Source organism: Aythya fuligula, chromosome 1, assembly GCF_009819795.1.
Source record: "Aythya fuligula isolate bAytFul2 chromosome 1, bAytFul2.pri, whole genome shotgun sequence".
NCBI classification, from domain to species: domain Eukaryota; kingdom Metazoa; phylum Chordata; class Aves; order Anseriformes; family Anatidae; genus Aythya; species Aythya fuligula.
The window spans coordinates 118,715,221-118,734,095 of NC_045559.1; the positions used below are offsets into that span (position 1 = coordinate 118,715,221).

The 18,875-nt window shown below is 37.0% G+C and overlaps 1 protein-coding gene across 2 annotated transcripts in view; it reads right to left on the reverse strand.

The window, feature by feature from the left end:
- The window catches only part of SYTL5 (synaptotagmin like 5), an 82,607-nt gene that overhangs the window by 20,338 nt on the left and 43,394 nt on the right, over positions 1-18,875 (reverse strand). For both annotated transcript variants that reach the window (XM_032199621.1, XM_032199629.1), the window contains exons 4-9: positions 12,905-13,017; positions 11,319-11,451; positions 9,417-9,542; positions 5,914-6,070; positions 4,174-4,306; positions 2,238-2,344 (exon numbers count right to left, since the gene is read on the reverse strand). In XM_032199621.1, coding sequence (XP_032055512.1) covers positions 2,238-2,344; positions 4,174-4,306; positions 5,914-6,070; positions 9,417-9,542; positions 11,319-11,451; positions 12,905-13,017 — 769 coding nt within the window. The remainder of the gene's footprint in view (positions 1-2,237; positions 2,345-4,173; positions 4,307-5,913; positions 6,071-9,416; positions 9,543-11,318; positions 11,452-12,904; positions 13,018-18,875) is intronic.

The window sequence follows — 18,875 nt, forward strand, 5'->3', positions numbered from 1 at the left end:
TATGTTTCAGGTTTTGACACTCAAATACTGACAGTGCTTCACAAAGACAGCTAGCTGATCACCAATTTTTGTCTTCAACCACATATATAACATAAAGACAAATGGCTAATATTTAACATAAGCTCTTAAATCATTTTGCACTACCGTGATTATGCTTCTCAGGAGGTGTTACAGAACAGCAGCAACATAATTGGTTAGTGTTATTATCTAATAAAAGCTTATTAAAGTTAGAGCTGGTAGGACATTAATCTCGAGGTCTCCAGCGGGGGGTTATAAAATGCACATTATCCAATTACTTCTAATACAGCAGCTGAGCATGTAATGAACACTACTTGGTCAGGAATTCGGCACACACCTTTCTAGATAAGGTGCTCGCTCTTGAGCACAGCCCTATGTTTAACTGTCTCCCCGTACTCCTTGAAAAACACCTCCCACAGCATGCAGGTTTCTGGGCATTGTCCCTTTTCCCTACCAAGAGTAGTATCAGTTAGAGAAGGAAAATACCCATTCAGTCCTCCAGATCATTTCTCTGCAAATTTAAGGGGTTTTATTGATAAAACTGGGAGCAAAGAAGCTAAAAGGCTTTTCCAACCCTGTCAGCTGACAAATTCCAGCAATCTGCTTCTCCTATTGACATGTGGCACCTCCCACACCACTGCTGCCAACTCCCATCACCTGGGAGTAAGAGCCTAAAGGACTTCAGCCACATCCACCAGCCGGCCAGGAGGAAGGAAGGCATAACTTTTCCCAGACTGAAGGAGCTGTCATTACTTTCATCAGACATCCTCATTTTTGTCTCTTATATCAAGCACCACAACAGCTAAACTCCAGCAGGAGTTCAACCTTCATCTCAAAACACAGTGAATGCCAGAAGGTAAGACAATGAAGGCAAACACTGAAGGAGTCCCACGCATCAAGCTACCCTAAAAAAAAAACATGGTAACACTGGAGAAAAAAACTTCTTACCAAAGGAAGTGGAGAGCTGCTGAGATGCAATCTGAAATTGCACTTGGAGTCAGCAAAAAAAAAAAAAAAAAAAAAAAAAAACACTGAATACAAGGAAGACAAAAATCAAACAACAGAAAACCACTCTGGACTCAGCATTTCTGGTGTCTGCTTCAGAAAAATCCCTAAGTGTTAACTATCACGCTCTGTACAACTATAGCAGGAAACCAATGTTAGATATTTAAAGTTTTTATTTTCTTATTGCATGCTTTTCTTCTTCCATCTTTCCCAACTTCTTAATAAAGAACACAACTTTTTTCTAAATTACAACCCCAAACATTTATTTTTGAAAGTTTATTTCAACATAAATCTGACACATAGGAATGGATATTTTATTTCTTAGGTAATCAATCCAAAGAAAGCAATGCTGCAGGCAAATTCTCTGAGTGGTTACAAACCAAAAAATAGATGGGAATCCCAACACGTGTTTTCCAGCAACTTCCAAGTATCAAATTCTACAAGAAAGGGAGACAATCCCCATGGCCAATGCCCCCTTGAAAAGATCAGATAGGTAGGGAAGTACTATGAAAACAAACAAAACATTACTGTTGCAGCAGGTAATTTTTTTTTTCTCTTCTCTTTCTTTTTTAGAAAAACATACACATTTGGAAACTTCAAAACAAACTATGAAGAAATACTTGAATTACTCCTTTTTTCTCCTCATGCATATTTAACAAGCTGGTATTTTTTTTATGGAATTGATGCACATCTGCTAATTGTGTATCCTGAATACATGCGTAATACGAGGGGGAAGTTGATCATCAGTTCAGGAAAGGCAGTTCATACAGAATACATAGAAAGAGGCATGAAAATGTATGGGAGAAAATGTTAAACAGGAAGAGATCAGCAACAGTGGTGGAAAAGAAGGATGGAGCTTTGTCTGCTAAAAAAAAAAGGTGTGTGGGGGTAAAAACCAGAAACTGATGAAGATTAAAGCCTTGAAAGCATAGCATTTTTCAACATCAGAATTAAAATTTAGGGAAGTACGAATTAACGGAACTTTGTAGCATGTATAACCTAGTACCTGAAATTTCTTTTCCAGCCAGTTTTCATTCACTTGAAAACTCAAAAAACAGGAAATTAATAGCAAACTGTTACTCATTGAAATCATTCTACAGCCAACATACTAAAATTATGGTTTTTTAACTACTTGTAATAATATAGTGCTGGTTTTCTAAGTCTGAACAAACAGGATTTCTGCTAGATAAACATTCACATATTTATAAACTCACCAGGTCCTCATCTAAGGCACTAGGTACAGATTTGCTTCTTATGCTCAGGGTATCCTCTTTTCCTTCAGAAAAAGATTCACTCAAATCTATTTCAGATCGACTACGGTCTAGAAAAATAAAAATAATGAAAATGTCCATTATAATTTGTATTAAAATTCCTTCTATTTCATCTTGACACTCTTTTATAAGCGTTGTCTCAAATTTTCTTTTTAAGTAAAAAAATCAAAGCTGTATTTCTGCAAGTATCAGTCACAAACTCTATGACAACTGAACGTCAAGATGAAAAATGGAAAAATGTATTTTATGATGCTACTCGGCCTTCTGGCCAACACTTTTTACCCTGCACTGTTCTCTGATGTAATTGTCTCTTATGGACAACACTATAAATCAAACTTTTGACTTTGTCCATTAGACCTATTAGCTTGGAATATTGCAAAACCTGCAGTCCAAGCATTTGTAGTGATGATCGCATCTCACACCACCACCAAACTCCTTCCACCATCTCCTTCAGAATTAAGCAGCTAGAGATACAGCTGGACATAGCAAGTGCTTCTACCATCACTGGTGTTTGTTCCCTGTGCAGAAAAGGACAAAGTAATTAAGTCTCAAATCCCACACAAGTTTTTTCAGCCCTACAAATCTCTCATCCCATAGTTAATGGCGTAAGAGATTTTACATGTCTTGTAGAAATATTTCCTTAGTCTTCCCCATTAAAATCTTTTGTGGCACTGCTCAAGATATTGAGAATAAAAGTGAGGGAAAGGAATACTTTTAGATCCTATAGGTAGGAATCGGTGAAGTTTCAACTGTTTGTTCTCTACCTGGGCTATAGCAGACATGACAGGAAAGGTCACTTTCCTGAGCTTTATGTCCTTTAAGATCCTCCAGCAAGAAGACCATGAAGAGTCTGAGGCATGCTCCCAGGATGTCTGCAATTTTGTTCAGCTTTTATCTGCTTTGGTAACATGAGGCCAGTTCTTAATTACTAAGAAGCCCTTTAATTTATAAGGCAGCAGAAACAGGAGAATCAATGTTTTCAGAAAGAAAGGAGTAGTCGGGAAAGCCTGTCGGGAGTTGCATAATCCTATATTCTCAAAGAAACCCTGATGCTTTCAAGTAGAAAAAAATCTAAGGTGAAGAATGTAACTCCTTTGATTAGCTCTGTGGGATACACCACTAGGCTTCTGCTTTGGGCTAAATTCAGCTCAAACCAAGTAAGCTCTGCTGTCTTTCACAGAGAAAGCTATAAATCTGAACCCACCTTTCAGGCCTGAAGGAGATGACTGAGTAAAAAACAAAAGAGTGCATGGCACTCCTGCCTCCTATTTCAGGTAGAAAAAGGACGATCTCCAGCAACTGTTGCAAAGTGGCTCTGACAGCACCTTCCTGTGCAAGCCTCATTTCCCTAACAGCCTCCAATGAAACGAGGTAAATAACAGCCGAATCAACCGGTTCAGTGCATCATGTGTAAAAATGAAATGACGTGAAGGCTATAAGGGACTTGTTCTCTGACAGCTCATTGTTTCTCAGGGTTATCTGTTTCTGGGCAAAGTGGGTGTGAAACATAATTGAAGAAGCATGGCAATATTTTATATAGATTGCACACAGGTAGTATTTTATACAGTTGACCATGCAGGGAATGATTTAACAAAGTGCAAACACGAATTAAATCTAGTAACAAAACTAAGAGTATGTGATTCACTCAAATACTAACTTTATGCTAACATTATTTTCAATTTTTTCAAACACAAAACATAATAGAGTGGCATAAGCTTCATTGGTAAAAATGAAGAATTTGCAGAAGGAATATCAACAAGTATATGAAACACATTTTACTGTACAGTATGAGTTAAAATCAAAAATTGCAGAGCTGTGAGAATAGGAAATATCCTCAGATGATAAAGGGTGGCAGAAAAAAGGAACACTTAATACTTGCCTGATGACAAAGATACTCTAGAAACTGCAATGGAAGGTGTTCCAGATGCTTTCCTCCTATGCTGCTTCTTTACTAAATCTTCAGGTACACTTTCACTTGCTGGAATAACCATGCCATTTTCTAAGCCAGTGTTCTACCCAATAAAAAAAAAATGCACATCCCATCAATACAAAAAGCAAATTTATTCACCATCAGTCTACAAAAGCGTCATTTCTATTAATTCAAAGAACTCCAAAGCTCCTTTAGATCATAATCAAGATATATTCTGTAATAGATTCTAATCTGTGTTGCTTAGCACTGGTCATGAATAAAATTTGTACAAATATGCAATTCATGTGTACTTCCTGTACTTGCAACAGAAGAATCAGAGCAACACATCAGAAGTGACAGAAGGAAAGTAAAACAAATCCTTTCAATGTTAACTTAGCCTAGAAACTAAAGGAAACAAAAAGAATAAAAATAAAAACTATTGGCTTTATACTAGCATAATAATTTAAGACGGGGTAAAACTAAGTGGACTTGAACTAATTAAATTATGCCAGCATAACTACTTAAATAAAGCTAATATGCTTGATATCATTATGGCTTTTTGCCTTCCTGTAAAGGAATAGCTAACAACATAATTGTATCTAAATTAAATGGATTTGTCTTTTTCAACCAGATCTAATGTATCTGAAATCAAGTCAACCTGTGTGCCAAGAAAAATATAAATAAAACAAGTATTAACATATTTACAGCTCCCAAAGCTGTCCTTCATATATACCGATTTGTTTTTAGGAAGGATAATATATTAGAAAAAGTATTTGGAAGCTGGAAAAAATGGATGTGCTCTTTCAATGAGGGTGTGAGCAAAAAGGCTCATCTACTTCTGTCCAAGCATTAATGATAAAAGGCATTACCTCCAACTATAAATTTGACTTTCCTTGTACACTTAGGTCATGGCAACTTGTACAACCCTCTAGAATGATCCTGATTTATTAGGAGCGGTGACTGAAAGACATTCAGGGTGCCCCACCCAGCACACAGCCAGGAACAGCTCCCTGGCAAACTGGCAGGCTGTCCGGGAATGAAGACGACTTCTGCTTCGGGCTGAGGTGAGCCACGTCCTTCTGCTTATTATGAATCAGCCAAGGTTGCTGACTCAGACATGGCTATCCACATCCTTAGAGACATAACAGCAAGTAAGAGGAATCCCATCTTTCTATTTGATAAAATATCTAGTGCATATTAGATGCTATGCCAAAATTTACACAGAGTCCAGTGTCCAAATCCAGAAAAAAAGCTAAAATCGGTATGGCCTGATTTTCTACAAATGCTGATCTCCTTCCTTTGGAAGTCAGTGGGAGCACGCTGGACCCTATGTGCTGGAAAGTCACATCCTTAGTCACAGCACTTACTCAAGACCCTGCAGTGCCAAAAGTGCTTACTCCCATCCCTTGTGCTTCCCACTTGAAAATCTGTAACTTATTATATAATTCTGGACATTAGCAGCAATTTTTAGACATAAGAAAAACGTTTGCCAAACCACAAACCACACTACTGATAGAGCATGACAAATTCTCTTCTAGTAGATAACTTCACTGGACCCAACAGAATTAAGGAAGAAACAAAATCTTCTCTGTTGAGCTTATCCCTCCTGAGCTACAAATTGATCTAACAGGGCAGATACCAGCCAGACCATCTTGTTTGGCGCCAGCTGTATAGCTGTATTTGGTGTCAGTCCTATGTCAGTGAACTTACCCTGCTATAATCTGCAGTCATGCTGCGTGTGCTCAGTGTTGGAGACCTCGGGAGGGTAGATATGGAAACACTGCTTCTGTTTGAAGGGCCCACAGCCCCTTTCAGATGGCCTGCAGCAGCTTCTATATCGCTGCTGTTCAGCGAAAGAGTGCTCCCTCTGGGAAGGAGATAAGAGTAATAAAGCATTATTGCTTTTAGCAGACCATGTAATAAAACAGTGATTAAAACAGTTTACTAGAATTACATCGCCCTGGATGAACTGTGATCCACTGCAAGGAAATGGTCTCCTGGAAAGACAAACATAAGCAAGGGTGAATTAATTACTTTATACCTACACCTATTTTCAGCACTTCTGCCAGACATGTAAATAGCCTGTGCAGGCATCTCTTGTCCAGGCTGCCCTCTGGGCTGCAGAAGCTACATTCCTGTGTGTTTGTTTCATGCTCCATTCACATCCCAAGAGTAGGTACAAGGCCTCCTGTGTGACACTTCCCACCAAGCTGCTCCTCATTTTGAAGGAAAACTACCAGACCATGATAGTTTTGGCCATGTCTGCAGCTGATGGTATTGCCTGCACTAACCCTACAGAGTCTAAATTCCTCAGCTGTACACTCTCCTTCCTCTACAGAAAACAACTGTCCTCACTCCTGCTTAGAAGAGCATTGTCCTATTTGTATTGTGATAACGACTCTTGACCTAAACTGGCTGATTATTTCAACTAGCTTGGAAAGCTGTATGACGCTCTTTGCCAGGTTTCCTGTTAGTCAGTAAAAGTGACAAAAAAGAATCTATCATCAGCATACCAGAATCCATTCGCTGTCTAATACCACAACAGGCAGATTGTTTTCCATAGGACATTTTCTATTAGAAAATATCAAGTACTCTAGGTGAACAATTGGTGCTATAAAGTATATGCTGCTGGTTTTGTGTTTGTAAGTTTGACCTCTTGAAACAATGAACATTACTTTTAAATGTATTTTAATGTTCCCAGTGGAAGTTCTATTTTCATTTCAAATTTGATTTGCAGCAAAAGTAGAACTTCCTGGCTAATCCACTTTTCTCTCTTTCTCTGCAAACATCAGTTCAGCCATTTTCATTTTTCTTCCTAATTTGGAGAATTCTCAAAGAGTCTTGCAAGACAGTAACAGTTCTGCATAAATTCCTACTTACTGCTTCAAACAATTACTGGTCAATAGCAACTGAGGCAGGAACTGCAGTCTTTACCACATGGAAAATATAGCATCAGAGGATAGGGCTACTGCAATTTTGCTGTAAAAAAAATGCTATTGAAACTTAAAGCACATTTTAAGCAAAAATAAGCTTGCTTAATAAATATTTCAGATCTGCAGGCATCTTCATTGTGCTAAACAACATCTGAATTTCACGTTCACTTGGCTTAGCCTGTCATATCATGTTTAGAGTAATTCCAGTAAAAATCTTCTCTACCACAATGGAATTTTTTTTTATCAGAACTATTGCTGAACTGAGAAAATATGTTCAACTCTCACCACTACACTAAGCAGTGAACACAGATGCTGAATTTGCTGAATTCACATCAGTGGAGTTACTGAAAAAAAGGAATACAGAGGAAAACCCTGAACACCAGGACTGTCTATTGATATTGCACAACCATATCTTGTCCCTTAGTGAACATACAGTAACCTTTTAAGCAATTGCTATTCAATTTATTGTATTAACAATTGTAGATTATGCACAATAAACACACTCCTACGCATGTGCACTTCACATACATGCACTTCTACTTTTTAATCTGATGAATCAGTGATCAACAAACCCTAAAGAATGTGTTTTGATTGAATTTTAATCCTATCTGCTCACACAAAGATGTGCTTTCAGTGCTGTAAAGTCAGAAAATCAAGGCTCCTGACTGTCATCTATATTTTGTCAAAGCTCCTGTATTTAGCTGCACACTAAATTTATTTCTAAACCTGTCAGTGCATGACAAGTAGCCAAAATGTTGAAAACATGAGTTTTATTGCACATCACACCACTTTTGATGGATTGTTGTGACTTTCTGTTATGAAAGCTGTTGTTACAGTTTTTTTCCTCACTCTGTAAACTAATGTAAATCAACAGAAGTGTTCAGAAGTCATACTGGACCAGGATAAAAAAAAGCTTTCAAAATGTGTTACAAGGGATTCTGTAGTTATCAGCCAGACTGAGCACTTGAGCATCAAATCTACTGTACAGACCTCTCTAGTCTTTTGTTCTTGTTCCAGTCTGCTATTAGAGAGAGGTTTATCTTATTTTATGCACATATTAAGTAGACAACAAAAGAAAGAAACTGTTATAAGGTGACTATACCAGGCATTTCCATGTGGTAGACAAGACCTCAGCATGATGGATGGGGCAGTGTGCTTGTGTAGACAAGTCTGATATTCCTATACTATTCCTCCAAGAAGCATCCTGATGCAACCACCTAGTTCATTCAGTTGCAAAACCAGTAACCATTGTTGCTGGAACAGAAGTCCAAGAGATGAACTCATGGCCCAGGCCTCCCTGTTCACAGCTCAGTACAGCTTTTCTTAAACCAAAACGTTAGGAAAGAATAAAAATTCTCTTTCATTCTCCCTGATGGTAAGTGAAATACTTCAGTTTTGGCAGAGCTAAAGGATGAGGGCAATTACAAAAATCAAAAATATGCAAGAAAACCTAAGACAGCTGCAGTGTCACAATATACTGTTACATTCCTTTAACTTTCAACTCAAAAGAGTTATGGAGGTTAGTCTGGGAAAGTTGGTTGTTATTTTTAATAATTACTACTCAGCTCTATAAATTAACAATGGAAGAACTAAAGCAAGCATCTTTGTATATCTTACTATGTATTTAACCACACATATACAAGGCGGGAATTTTCATGCCTCCACAGAAATCTAGATTGTAAAATTTCTAGGTGTGTACACCTCACCAACATATATAGGTCTATATTCTGTATAGATTATCCAACTGAACAAGAAGAAAGTGAGACATTTTTTGCCTTCATTTTGGAAGTGGGACATGAGAGGAATATTGCATGTAGCATTTTATAATGCAGTTGACAGAAGCAATAACAGAGATTAGGCCCAAAAGAATGAAAAATGGAATTCTATTTGAAATAACTGTGACAAAAATTTTGGAAAAAGAAGGGCAAACAGAGCCTTTGAAAAAGAAAATATAAATTACAATCAATTAACATGTCATTACAAAAGCAAAACTTTGGAACAAAGGGCCTCAGTTCTGTACCACCAGCACAGCTTGTTGAATTGAACAACAGAAAACAAAACCCAAAACACTGATAGCAATCAACATGCAAATATAAGGCGAGAAAAAAATACAAAGGGGGATGGACAGCAGTTTTTCGTTTGTTTGTTTTTAATTATTAACATAAGCTCTGCTTCTCAGGTAGTGCTCACGCTGGGCATTCAAAGCCAAAGCAAGTCTGGGGACTGGAGCATCCCCTTAGGTCACCCCACCATAAGCTGTAACAGATTTCTGCTGCTTACCTCTCAGAGCAAGGTGTTGACTTGCCACTGCACAGACTTTGGCTTTCAGCTTCTGAGCCCATGTTCCTTCCACTTTCATCTTTTGTATATGTAATTTCTCCTTTGGTAACTGCCTTAATTAGCTTCCTGATGAAAACAGGGAATAAAAAAATAATGTTTTACATGTTACAAGATCTTTCCCAGAAACTGCAAACTGGCTGAAATATCACAAAGTGCACTTTTTATTCATTTCATGTCTGAACTGTGAACAACTCTGGATATAATGGTCCATAAAGTACCCAATCTAGATATCAAGCTGATTCCTATAAACAAAAGCAATATCATATTTACAATAAACAGACAGGACATCAAAACATGGTGACTTCCAGCCTTGAACCAAAGTTCCTTTTGTGAAAATTCTCATATTTGTATGGTATATACACAGCAAAGGATTTTTGATCAAATGTGCATATTTTCTTGTAGGAAATTACACGATGTGTATTTTCCCTTATAGATCTCTTTGCAGTTTCTACAATTATATAGAGCAATGCCCCAAACACACTACTTTCCAGAAACATAATGTCACCCCACTACCCTGCACTATGTGGTCTAAAAAGCCAGAAAGGAAAGGAGGTGTTGCAAAGTAACAGTAGGTTTCACAGACTTACAAACAACAATAGTGTGGTAGGGTTTCTCATGACACTATATTTCAGAAGGAGTTGGTCCCAAACTGGCTTTGCTAAAGCAAATCCTCTCATGAGATATATGAGCATGGAACTTGAGTGAGGAAGAAGGAGTAAGGAAGGAAGAGAAGTAATTAATTACTTCTGAGAGAAGTGGCCTATATCTTGTAGGATTAGATTACTTTTATGGGGAATGTCACCACTGGAAAACATTTCAGGCTGCAAACTAAAAAAAAAAAATGCTGAAAACCACTAAAATAAATAGCAGACAATAAAAAACACTTTGTTTTTCATAAGTAAATATGACTACTAGATCTGTACAATGCATTTAAATTAAAAGAGGATTAGAAAAGTAAATTTTACTGCACTCTCACTATTGCTACCGATTAGCATGATTTAGAGCAATGTCAAGGTTCCACTACAGTAGATTCCCTAAACCAGTTCCTTCCTCACCTTCACTTGAGAAGGCAGAGGTTTTCTGATGCTCTTTTCCCACTATTAAAGAGAGAAAAATTACTTGTGTAGTCAAATGACTAGAGCAAGGAACTCCATATCCAGAACTCCTCAAAAATCAAAAAGGTGTAGAAAGCTATCTACCTATTCTATGTTTGGGAGGATCCATAGCTCCAGCCACGACAGAAACATTCTTCCAATCTTCCTTTCCACTCACCCAATAGCCTCAAGCTATGTCCAGACACCACCCACAAAACCATCTGCATCTGTTATGTCCTCTAAGGGCATACCCTAACTGGCGTTACACAGATCACAGTCTGTAAAATGACCAGCAACATATTTGCTTATTCAAAATAAAGGGACACTGCTTGATTTATAGGCTAAATTTGCACATATGGAAGCCAAAGGAAAACATGACTTGTAAACTAAATCAATCAATCAAAACAGGCCTTTCAAATACTGTTTCTTTTCTTTGCTTCCTCAGCAAAACTGCTTTTAGAGATCCACTGTTGCTTCAAAGTATAAACAGGAAAAATCACGGGGTAAAATTGCCTTTTTTTCTGCTACCTCTATAGCTGAAGGGTAATTACGGCTGCATTTCCTAGGAGACAGCAGTTTACTTATAGTAAGCAGATTTTAAATGAAGATTGTTTCTAACTGCAAAATTTGGGACTGATGTGGAATGCTGGGGAGACTCAAAAGAAAATCCATCCAATATATGCAGCTGTTATCTGATTTATCATTTAAAAAAAAAAAAAAAAAAAAAAAAAAAAAGAAAAGGCTTTACCCTATCTTTCTGTGTCCTCCAAAGACTGATTTATGCCCAGTTACGGAGGAGGTTGATATATCTGGCCCTTTTTCTTCATTCTCTTGGGGTTGATCTGCGAATGTTCTTTCTTCATCCTTACTGGAAACTGTATCTTCAGTGGAGGGGGAAAGAAAAAATAAAATAAAATCAATGTTTGCACAAATAAAGGCAGCTCACGTCAAACAACCTGCAAAAACAGATTTTCTATTTTTCAATGCTAAATTAAAATGTATTATAAACCATCATACAAAAACAGCTGGGGAGGGCTTTGGTTTCTCTTTTTAATAGAGGGAAATTAAATTTTAAGTAGTTTGAAATGTTTTTCACTATCAGCTTTACTGCTGAACTATGCTTCTGAATTTACCAACGAAGTTAAAAACCGAAGGACCCAAAACGTAATTTTGCAGTGTAAAGCATTTTCTGTGTTAAATGAAAGAATGTTTTCTTAATTAAAATGTATGTTCATCTGGAAACAAAATGTGGGGAAAAAAATGGCTTATTTTTTCAACTATGTACATCAAATGTAAACATATAGTAAAAAATTACAAAATACCCAATTTGACAGGTTGCATAGTGTCAAAAAAACAAGAACATTAGACACATGCCAGTTTGACAGTTTCTGAAGCACACTGATAATGGAAAGATGAGCATTTTGCCAATCACTTTATTTGTACCATAATTTTTTCCAAGGGCAGTAAACCTGTCCTTCCCCTAAAAACTTCCAGTAACTACCACATTCCTACTGAAACTGATGAATGATACCTCTGAAAATAGACTACCTAAATACCAGATTCTGTGTTCAGAGTGAAGTAGTTACATGAAGAGAAAAGCATCAGGATTCAAAAAAAACACTCCAGTTTATTAAACCAGTGGTCCTCTGATACCAGGCAAGGTACCACAGCAGCTCATAGCCATGGTATGCTTGCTTCACTCAGAACCATGGACTTTTTTCTGTTCCTTAATTTGCAGGTGCAATTTATTGGAGATATCTGGGTAAAAGGTGCCTCTTCATTCTCAGCTTTCCAAGTAGTCTGGATGTAGCCCATGCTGCAGCATACAGCACAGGAGTTAACATTTATCTTTCCTATTCAGAGTTAAAAAAATAAAAATAAAAAAAAAAAAAAAAAAAAAAAAAAAAGGAAAAATGGAATCATACTTTTTATGTATCACCATTACAAATAAGAGAGGCAAAGACAAAAAAATGCTGGTTTTAGATCTTTGCATACAGCCATACTTCCTGGCAAGAAATGAGAATGAATGTTAAGAGTCTCTGCTTCTGGCTTTGCAGCTGAACAATGATGTCCACCTGTTAGGAGAGTGAGATTTTGAGCAACTCTCTAGCCCCACTGAGTTACTTCTTCATTCATCTATAGCTTACCTCTCCTATATACTAATCATTCACAAACCAATGCATAGTAATACCAAAATGTGAAATTAAGATTAAAGTATTTATTATACCTTCTACAGTGAAGAATGAAATATAACACAAGTACAACACTCTGAAAACAAGGTTTGAATGTATTATATTAAACATACACAACAAATCTCTCTCTCGAGGTCCCTACCTGGGGATTTGCGTAGGATAGACTGTCTGACAACATCGGTTCCAAGATTTGACTGTCTGAAGCGCTTGGCTCTCTCTTCAAAAAACCATTCCCCTGTCACAATCCTTAGCTGTCTATATGGGGGAAAAAAGAAATAAGCCAGGGAGACGTGCACATTAACAAACTTAGTCAACCAAAACTGCTGCTTAAACCCACATATTTCATCATTGACCCATTATTTTCACAACCTCTGGACACCATTTGCACAGTTCAAAAGAACGAGTAAAAAGACCGACTGAGAAGCTTGAGACAGGGGGACAGGTAGCAGAAGAAATCCTTTTGCTTTGTGAATTAAAAGTAATTTTCATCAAATGGAAATTTACTTAGTAAAAAGTGTTTCAACCACATTTACCAGATCTCCATAGAAAAGATTAAAAGATAGACAAGATAATACATATTATCTCCCTTGTCCTTTGAATAGGGAGCTACTTAACTTCACAGTTTTCAGCATCTCCAAAAATGTAAGAGCTGTAGAAACAATCACAATGTATAGAGGGAAAAAAATAAGAACCACAACCTGCCACCCAAGTCAACAGTTCATTGACCCAGTTTGGTTATATACAGTTTGCTGCAAGCTCATCCATATTTTTCATGCAGTACTCCAAGTTTCATATGTTGCCACAGTATATGCAGTTTCTTCACATGATAGCACTGTTATGAATTAGCTACATGTCTGAGCTTCAGAGCAATGAAATTTTGTTTTGCTACTGTTTTGGATAATGCTGATTATACTGGAGGCAACTGGAAAATTTTCAAGTTCTTCTACCTATATTCACCAAAAATAATCTGGTATTGTCACTGCTGATTTCCATAGGTATGTTTTTGATGCTAATTGCTAGCCTTTCCCTGAATGAGTTTCATTATGCTAAAGCATCACCACTTCTATTGCCCCACTCTGTACAATTGATAGCAAAAAGCTAAATGAATACTTCAAACAAACAAACAAACAAACAAAACCCTTTAGCTCCAGGCATGTTCCTGATTACTTTATGCTCAGTAAGAAAAATTAGTTACAAACCAATACCAGAAAAGAAATCATCTAGTCTTCTGGGCATGAAAATTACTGCAGATGGATTTAGAGCACTGATCAATATCTCCTCTATTAAGTTCCTTGGTTGAATGAAGAGTTTGACTTGGGAAAATACTAAAAATTATAGAATAGTATTCTGCCACTGCTAAAAAAACTACCGTTATATCCTCAGTTCTTCCTCACCTATTAACAAATTATGCACCTTCACATTCCTCTAAAAGAAAATCAAAATACAAAATGTGCACAAATGAGATAGTAGAAGATTGTCTTATCTCATTGTTGCAGACTTGTAATCACAAAAAGCCATATAATTTGTCATCATCACAATCAGACAGTCATTATGTTAGGCATTAAATAAAATCTCTACATTTTCACACAGAATTTTTAAAATACTTTTTATTTTATTTTAAAGATACATAGATTGAAAAGGATTCATTGCATTAGAACCTATGCTGTATGAAAAATGTTTGCAGAATGTCTATTTTCACAATTCATTTACACCACACTTCTCTGTGCAGTTATTTTTATGCCAAGGTTTACAGCAAGATTATTGCTTTATATCACAACATAAATCTGTCATAGCCTTGACTAGGACATCACATTCTACTACAATATAAATGACAGTTTACATGGTCTAAGTGGTTGATTCATTTTTCCTCAGTTACTGCCAGGTTTGACCACAAAGCTCCCCACGTGCCATTCTCCCCTTGGATACAGATCTTATTTATGTCTAGTGTCTCACTAGCAATGCTCAGCTTGACAAAGAGTATTCCCCACCCCCTTATCCAGGCAAGCATTTTCATCCTTCTCCATACTCAGAACCACCTATGATCAGGGGTTTTGAAGCATGGAAGCTTGCACCACACAAAGCTACAGGCTTTTACAAACGGGAACTTGCAATTATTTCCACATCCAGCCCTGAATGGTCCCACCAGCCCATGAGGAATGACTGTGGAGAAGGACTTTCTCTTGCCTGTTAAAGTAATGACTGACCCCACAGTTGCCTTCTTTGCAGCCTCCAAAAGCCACACCAGATAGGTTAGCCTATTCAGGCAACAACAGTTGATTCCTGTGTTTCCTGGCAAAGGATAAATCAGCCATCTACTCTCAGTAATCTCCCCCTGCAGGCTGTAGCCCACTGCCATCAAATAACCTCTAATTACACAGCTGCCACCCTCTTCTTCTTTAGCCAAGGAAGCTCAAGGCCATTGCTGCCTGTTGTGACAAACACAAACAGGTCCCTCAAGAAGATGAAGGTGTCAGCCATCCCCTGTGCAGGTCCAAGTGGGCATTAGAGGCTGTGATAGCCAGTACTACGACGGAGCTGGACTACGTGCAGTTCAGCTAATAATGGTAAATCGAATTACAAACCTCCTTCAGCAGGCTGATCTTATTAAGCAGTTAATACTGCATTGTGAATAGTGATGCACTCCTTCAGATTGCCAGCTCCTCAGGCAAGGCTGCCCTGAGGAGGCCTGCTCCCCTTCTGCTCCAACCCCACCAGCACAACCAGGTCTGAGGCACAACACAGCTGTGGCATGAAGCAGCAAATAAAGGGAGAATTGTTTTGCTCTAGACAAGAGCTTTACCCAACTTTGTTACCCACAGTGAAGGGGGAAAAAAAAAAAACATCAATAGCCATCCACTGCAAGTGTTCCCCGGAGCAAGCCTAGAGGCCTCAACTTTCACATCAGACCTTTGTCCTTATCATCACCAACACCACTTTCAGTCCTGGGTTCCCAGCTTCTGCTAGCAGTCCTTTTTTTTTTTTTTTTTTTTCTTTCTTATTTTTTTGTGAAAATGTCCATTTCCAAGACCACTTCTACAAAAATACCACTTACCACTTCTAATGAAATAAGGGGGTGAAAGAAAAAGCATTGTACTTCTGACTTTCTAGCACACTAATATTGGTTGGGATATGTGTATACGTATTCTTCATGGACGCTCAATAATTCATACAAAGACTAGTGTTTGCATCATCTTAATCACTCGTATATTTTGGGAATACCTATAAAAATAATTTGTGCTCTACACAAATGGAAGTGAATTCAGATTAAATGACTGTCCTAGTTTCTGGCTTGAGGTTTGAACTTCATAACTGCATCGACATTCTGAAACAAAAATTGGAGAATGAGACCTAACCATCTTACATTAATGTTATTTTTATGCATTTATAATTATTATTGTCTCTCCTACTGAGCAAATCTTTCTCCTGTTTCTGATGCAGAACTTAAATGAACCGTTTCTATCTAGATAATTGTTTTAGTGGGAAGAGAATCAATGCCATATACACAACATTACATAAAACCAATGTTTGCGGCTTTGTTTTCTCTTGTTTTTAAAGTGGGTTCAAGTTCCATGCTGACTGTAATCATGGTATATTATCTGTATTTTCTTTCCTTTTTCAGTTAGCATGTAGCATACAAAGTAAAAGAAAAAGAAAAAAAAAAAAAAGAAAAAAACAGTCTAACAGAAACAGCCAGGAAATTTTTGAAGAAAATCATGTGGAAGTAGTTATATTTAATACAAAATACCTTAGATATTAGGTGAAGTCATTATATACATCAATTAATGAATGAGCTACTCATATAGATATGTGAGAGGGACTACTTTATGGTTCCATGCTTCTTCTTCCTCTATGATCTCCCAATAAACAGATTAAGTTCATCAACACAGTGCTCAGTTTCAAAACAGAACATAACCTGTGGAATGAAATACTATAAAATACTCATGAGTTTGGGACATTCTTAGGATACTCACTAGAAAACAACAGTTTTTTTGCTAAATTTATACAGGAACTCAAACACTTCTATATTTAGGTAAGTTGTCCACAGAGTCTATTTAACTTGTAAGCTAGTATGTTCCTAATGATACTCCAAAGAGCTGGATGAAGTCGGGAATTTAGATTAAGCATGGGTAGACCTTAGACTCTGGAGAAAAGCTAATTAATGCACATTCTTTAACTGTTTTCTGGAAGCACAAATTAAGAAAAATGTTGGCTTGTACAAGTATGTTGTACTACAGGAAAGCTGCTTGCAGCATGTGCTGACTGACCATCCACTAGGTAGAGGTATGACTAATGCAAGCCAATAGTAGAGCTTTTATAAACTGAGTATGTCTATTTAAGCTGAAAGTACTACTTGGCATTCATATCCATTTGTCTTATTCAGCCTATAGCTCTTACTCTGGCTATCAGGTAGGGTTACAGCATGGATGATTACGTGGGTATTAGTTTTCAGTAATAAATGGTCTTGATAGTTAAGCTGTAGTTGGAAAGCTCTCAGTGCAGCATATCATGAGCACAGTAATGTGGATGCATCTTCGTATGCCTTCAGCTGTTTTAAAACAAAGTGGAAAATGACGGTTCGATGACATGATCTTGAAGGTCTCTTCCAGCCTTAATGAATCTATGATTCTATGAGACTATATCCCTGCCAAGAACTCAGCTTGTGATTATGCACTCTCATTTTTGCAAGACACTTTATCGTTAAACATCTGATTATAAAAATTCCATTTAAGATGGAAAGTCCCAATTTTTAACTTTAATCTTTTTTTCTTTCTTTTTTTTTCTTTAGAAAACAAACAAACAAACATTGGTCAAACAGTGACTGAACATCTAACCTAACACTTACAGTAGAAGAAAGAGATTCACTCCAGATTCCTTTCCCTCTCCCCTTGTCCAAGTGTTTCACTTCTTCTTTGGGAAGAAAAATTTGGAAAATATGGCAAGACCAAAGCCTGGATAAAGTGTAGCTTATAAATAAATACACCAAAACATACACACCCATCTTTGCATGCATTCAACTGAATGGAATATTTTCTATAACATAAATTAATTTCAGAGTATTCTCATTAATTAGGGAGACTTATTAAATAAATAGAAATCTGTGACCCTATTAAAAGAAGGTAAACTTGCCTGTAAGTTTTTGTTTTGTTTTGTTTTGGGGGGAAAGGGGAGAATCTGAAGAACACTTGTATTCTAAAACAATTGAAGTATCTATTTTCAGGATCCTAATGTGCATAAATGTTACTAAGATACTGATGAATTTTCATGATGCTTTGAAACAACATAATTATTTCAAGGATGAAGACAAATTTCCCATTACTGCTTGTTTCTGCTGTAATAACTCAGGCCACCTAAGCATTTTATCTTGCTGAATAATTCTAAAATTGTTTGTAGATATCTAGACACATTCATAATGAAAAATACAGACAGCATTGAGATACAAAATTGGTTTGTCAGCAGACTGCTCAAAGAACATAATTTCCCTCAATCTATCACTGACCATTTTTCAAGTTAAATTTAAAACACCAACAAACCACATTTTAAGGAGATGCAGGGGGAGCTAAGTGACCTTGATGGCAAGTTTCTCTTTTAGCACCTATGTTTGAAAGGTACTGATGACTGCTTTTGTTTCTTGTATGCAGGGAATGGAGTAGAAAACTTTCTTTTTCATCAACTGCATCACTGCATACAGGTTTGATTTGCCTCATTAAATAGTACAACATCTCATTTCATCTTATTAATAAAGACTATCTTATTCTCTCAGTGACAGCAGACCTTAGAATTTGGGAGAAGACTCAGCTCTAACCTTTCCTGACCTTTGAATGATTCATCTTGCAACTTTATATTCTGGTAACAACTCTCATGGGAAAAAATAAAAACAAAACAGTAATATTCTCTTTATGTACATTCAAGGAGAATATCCTTCTTCAGTAACTGGAAATCGTAAGACAATTTATATACAAACCTCAGTCCATTATCCTTAAAAATCCTGAGAAACATCTCTCACTTTTCATGTTCCAATTCCTTTTTAAGGTGTTCTTCAAGTAAGTATGACTTTAGTGAAACAGGAGAAAACGGGTTTTAAATATTATTTGGCAGTGAGGAGATAATTCAGA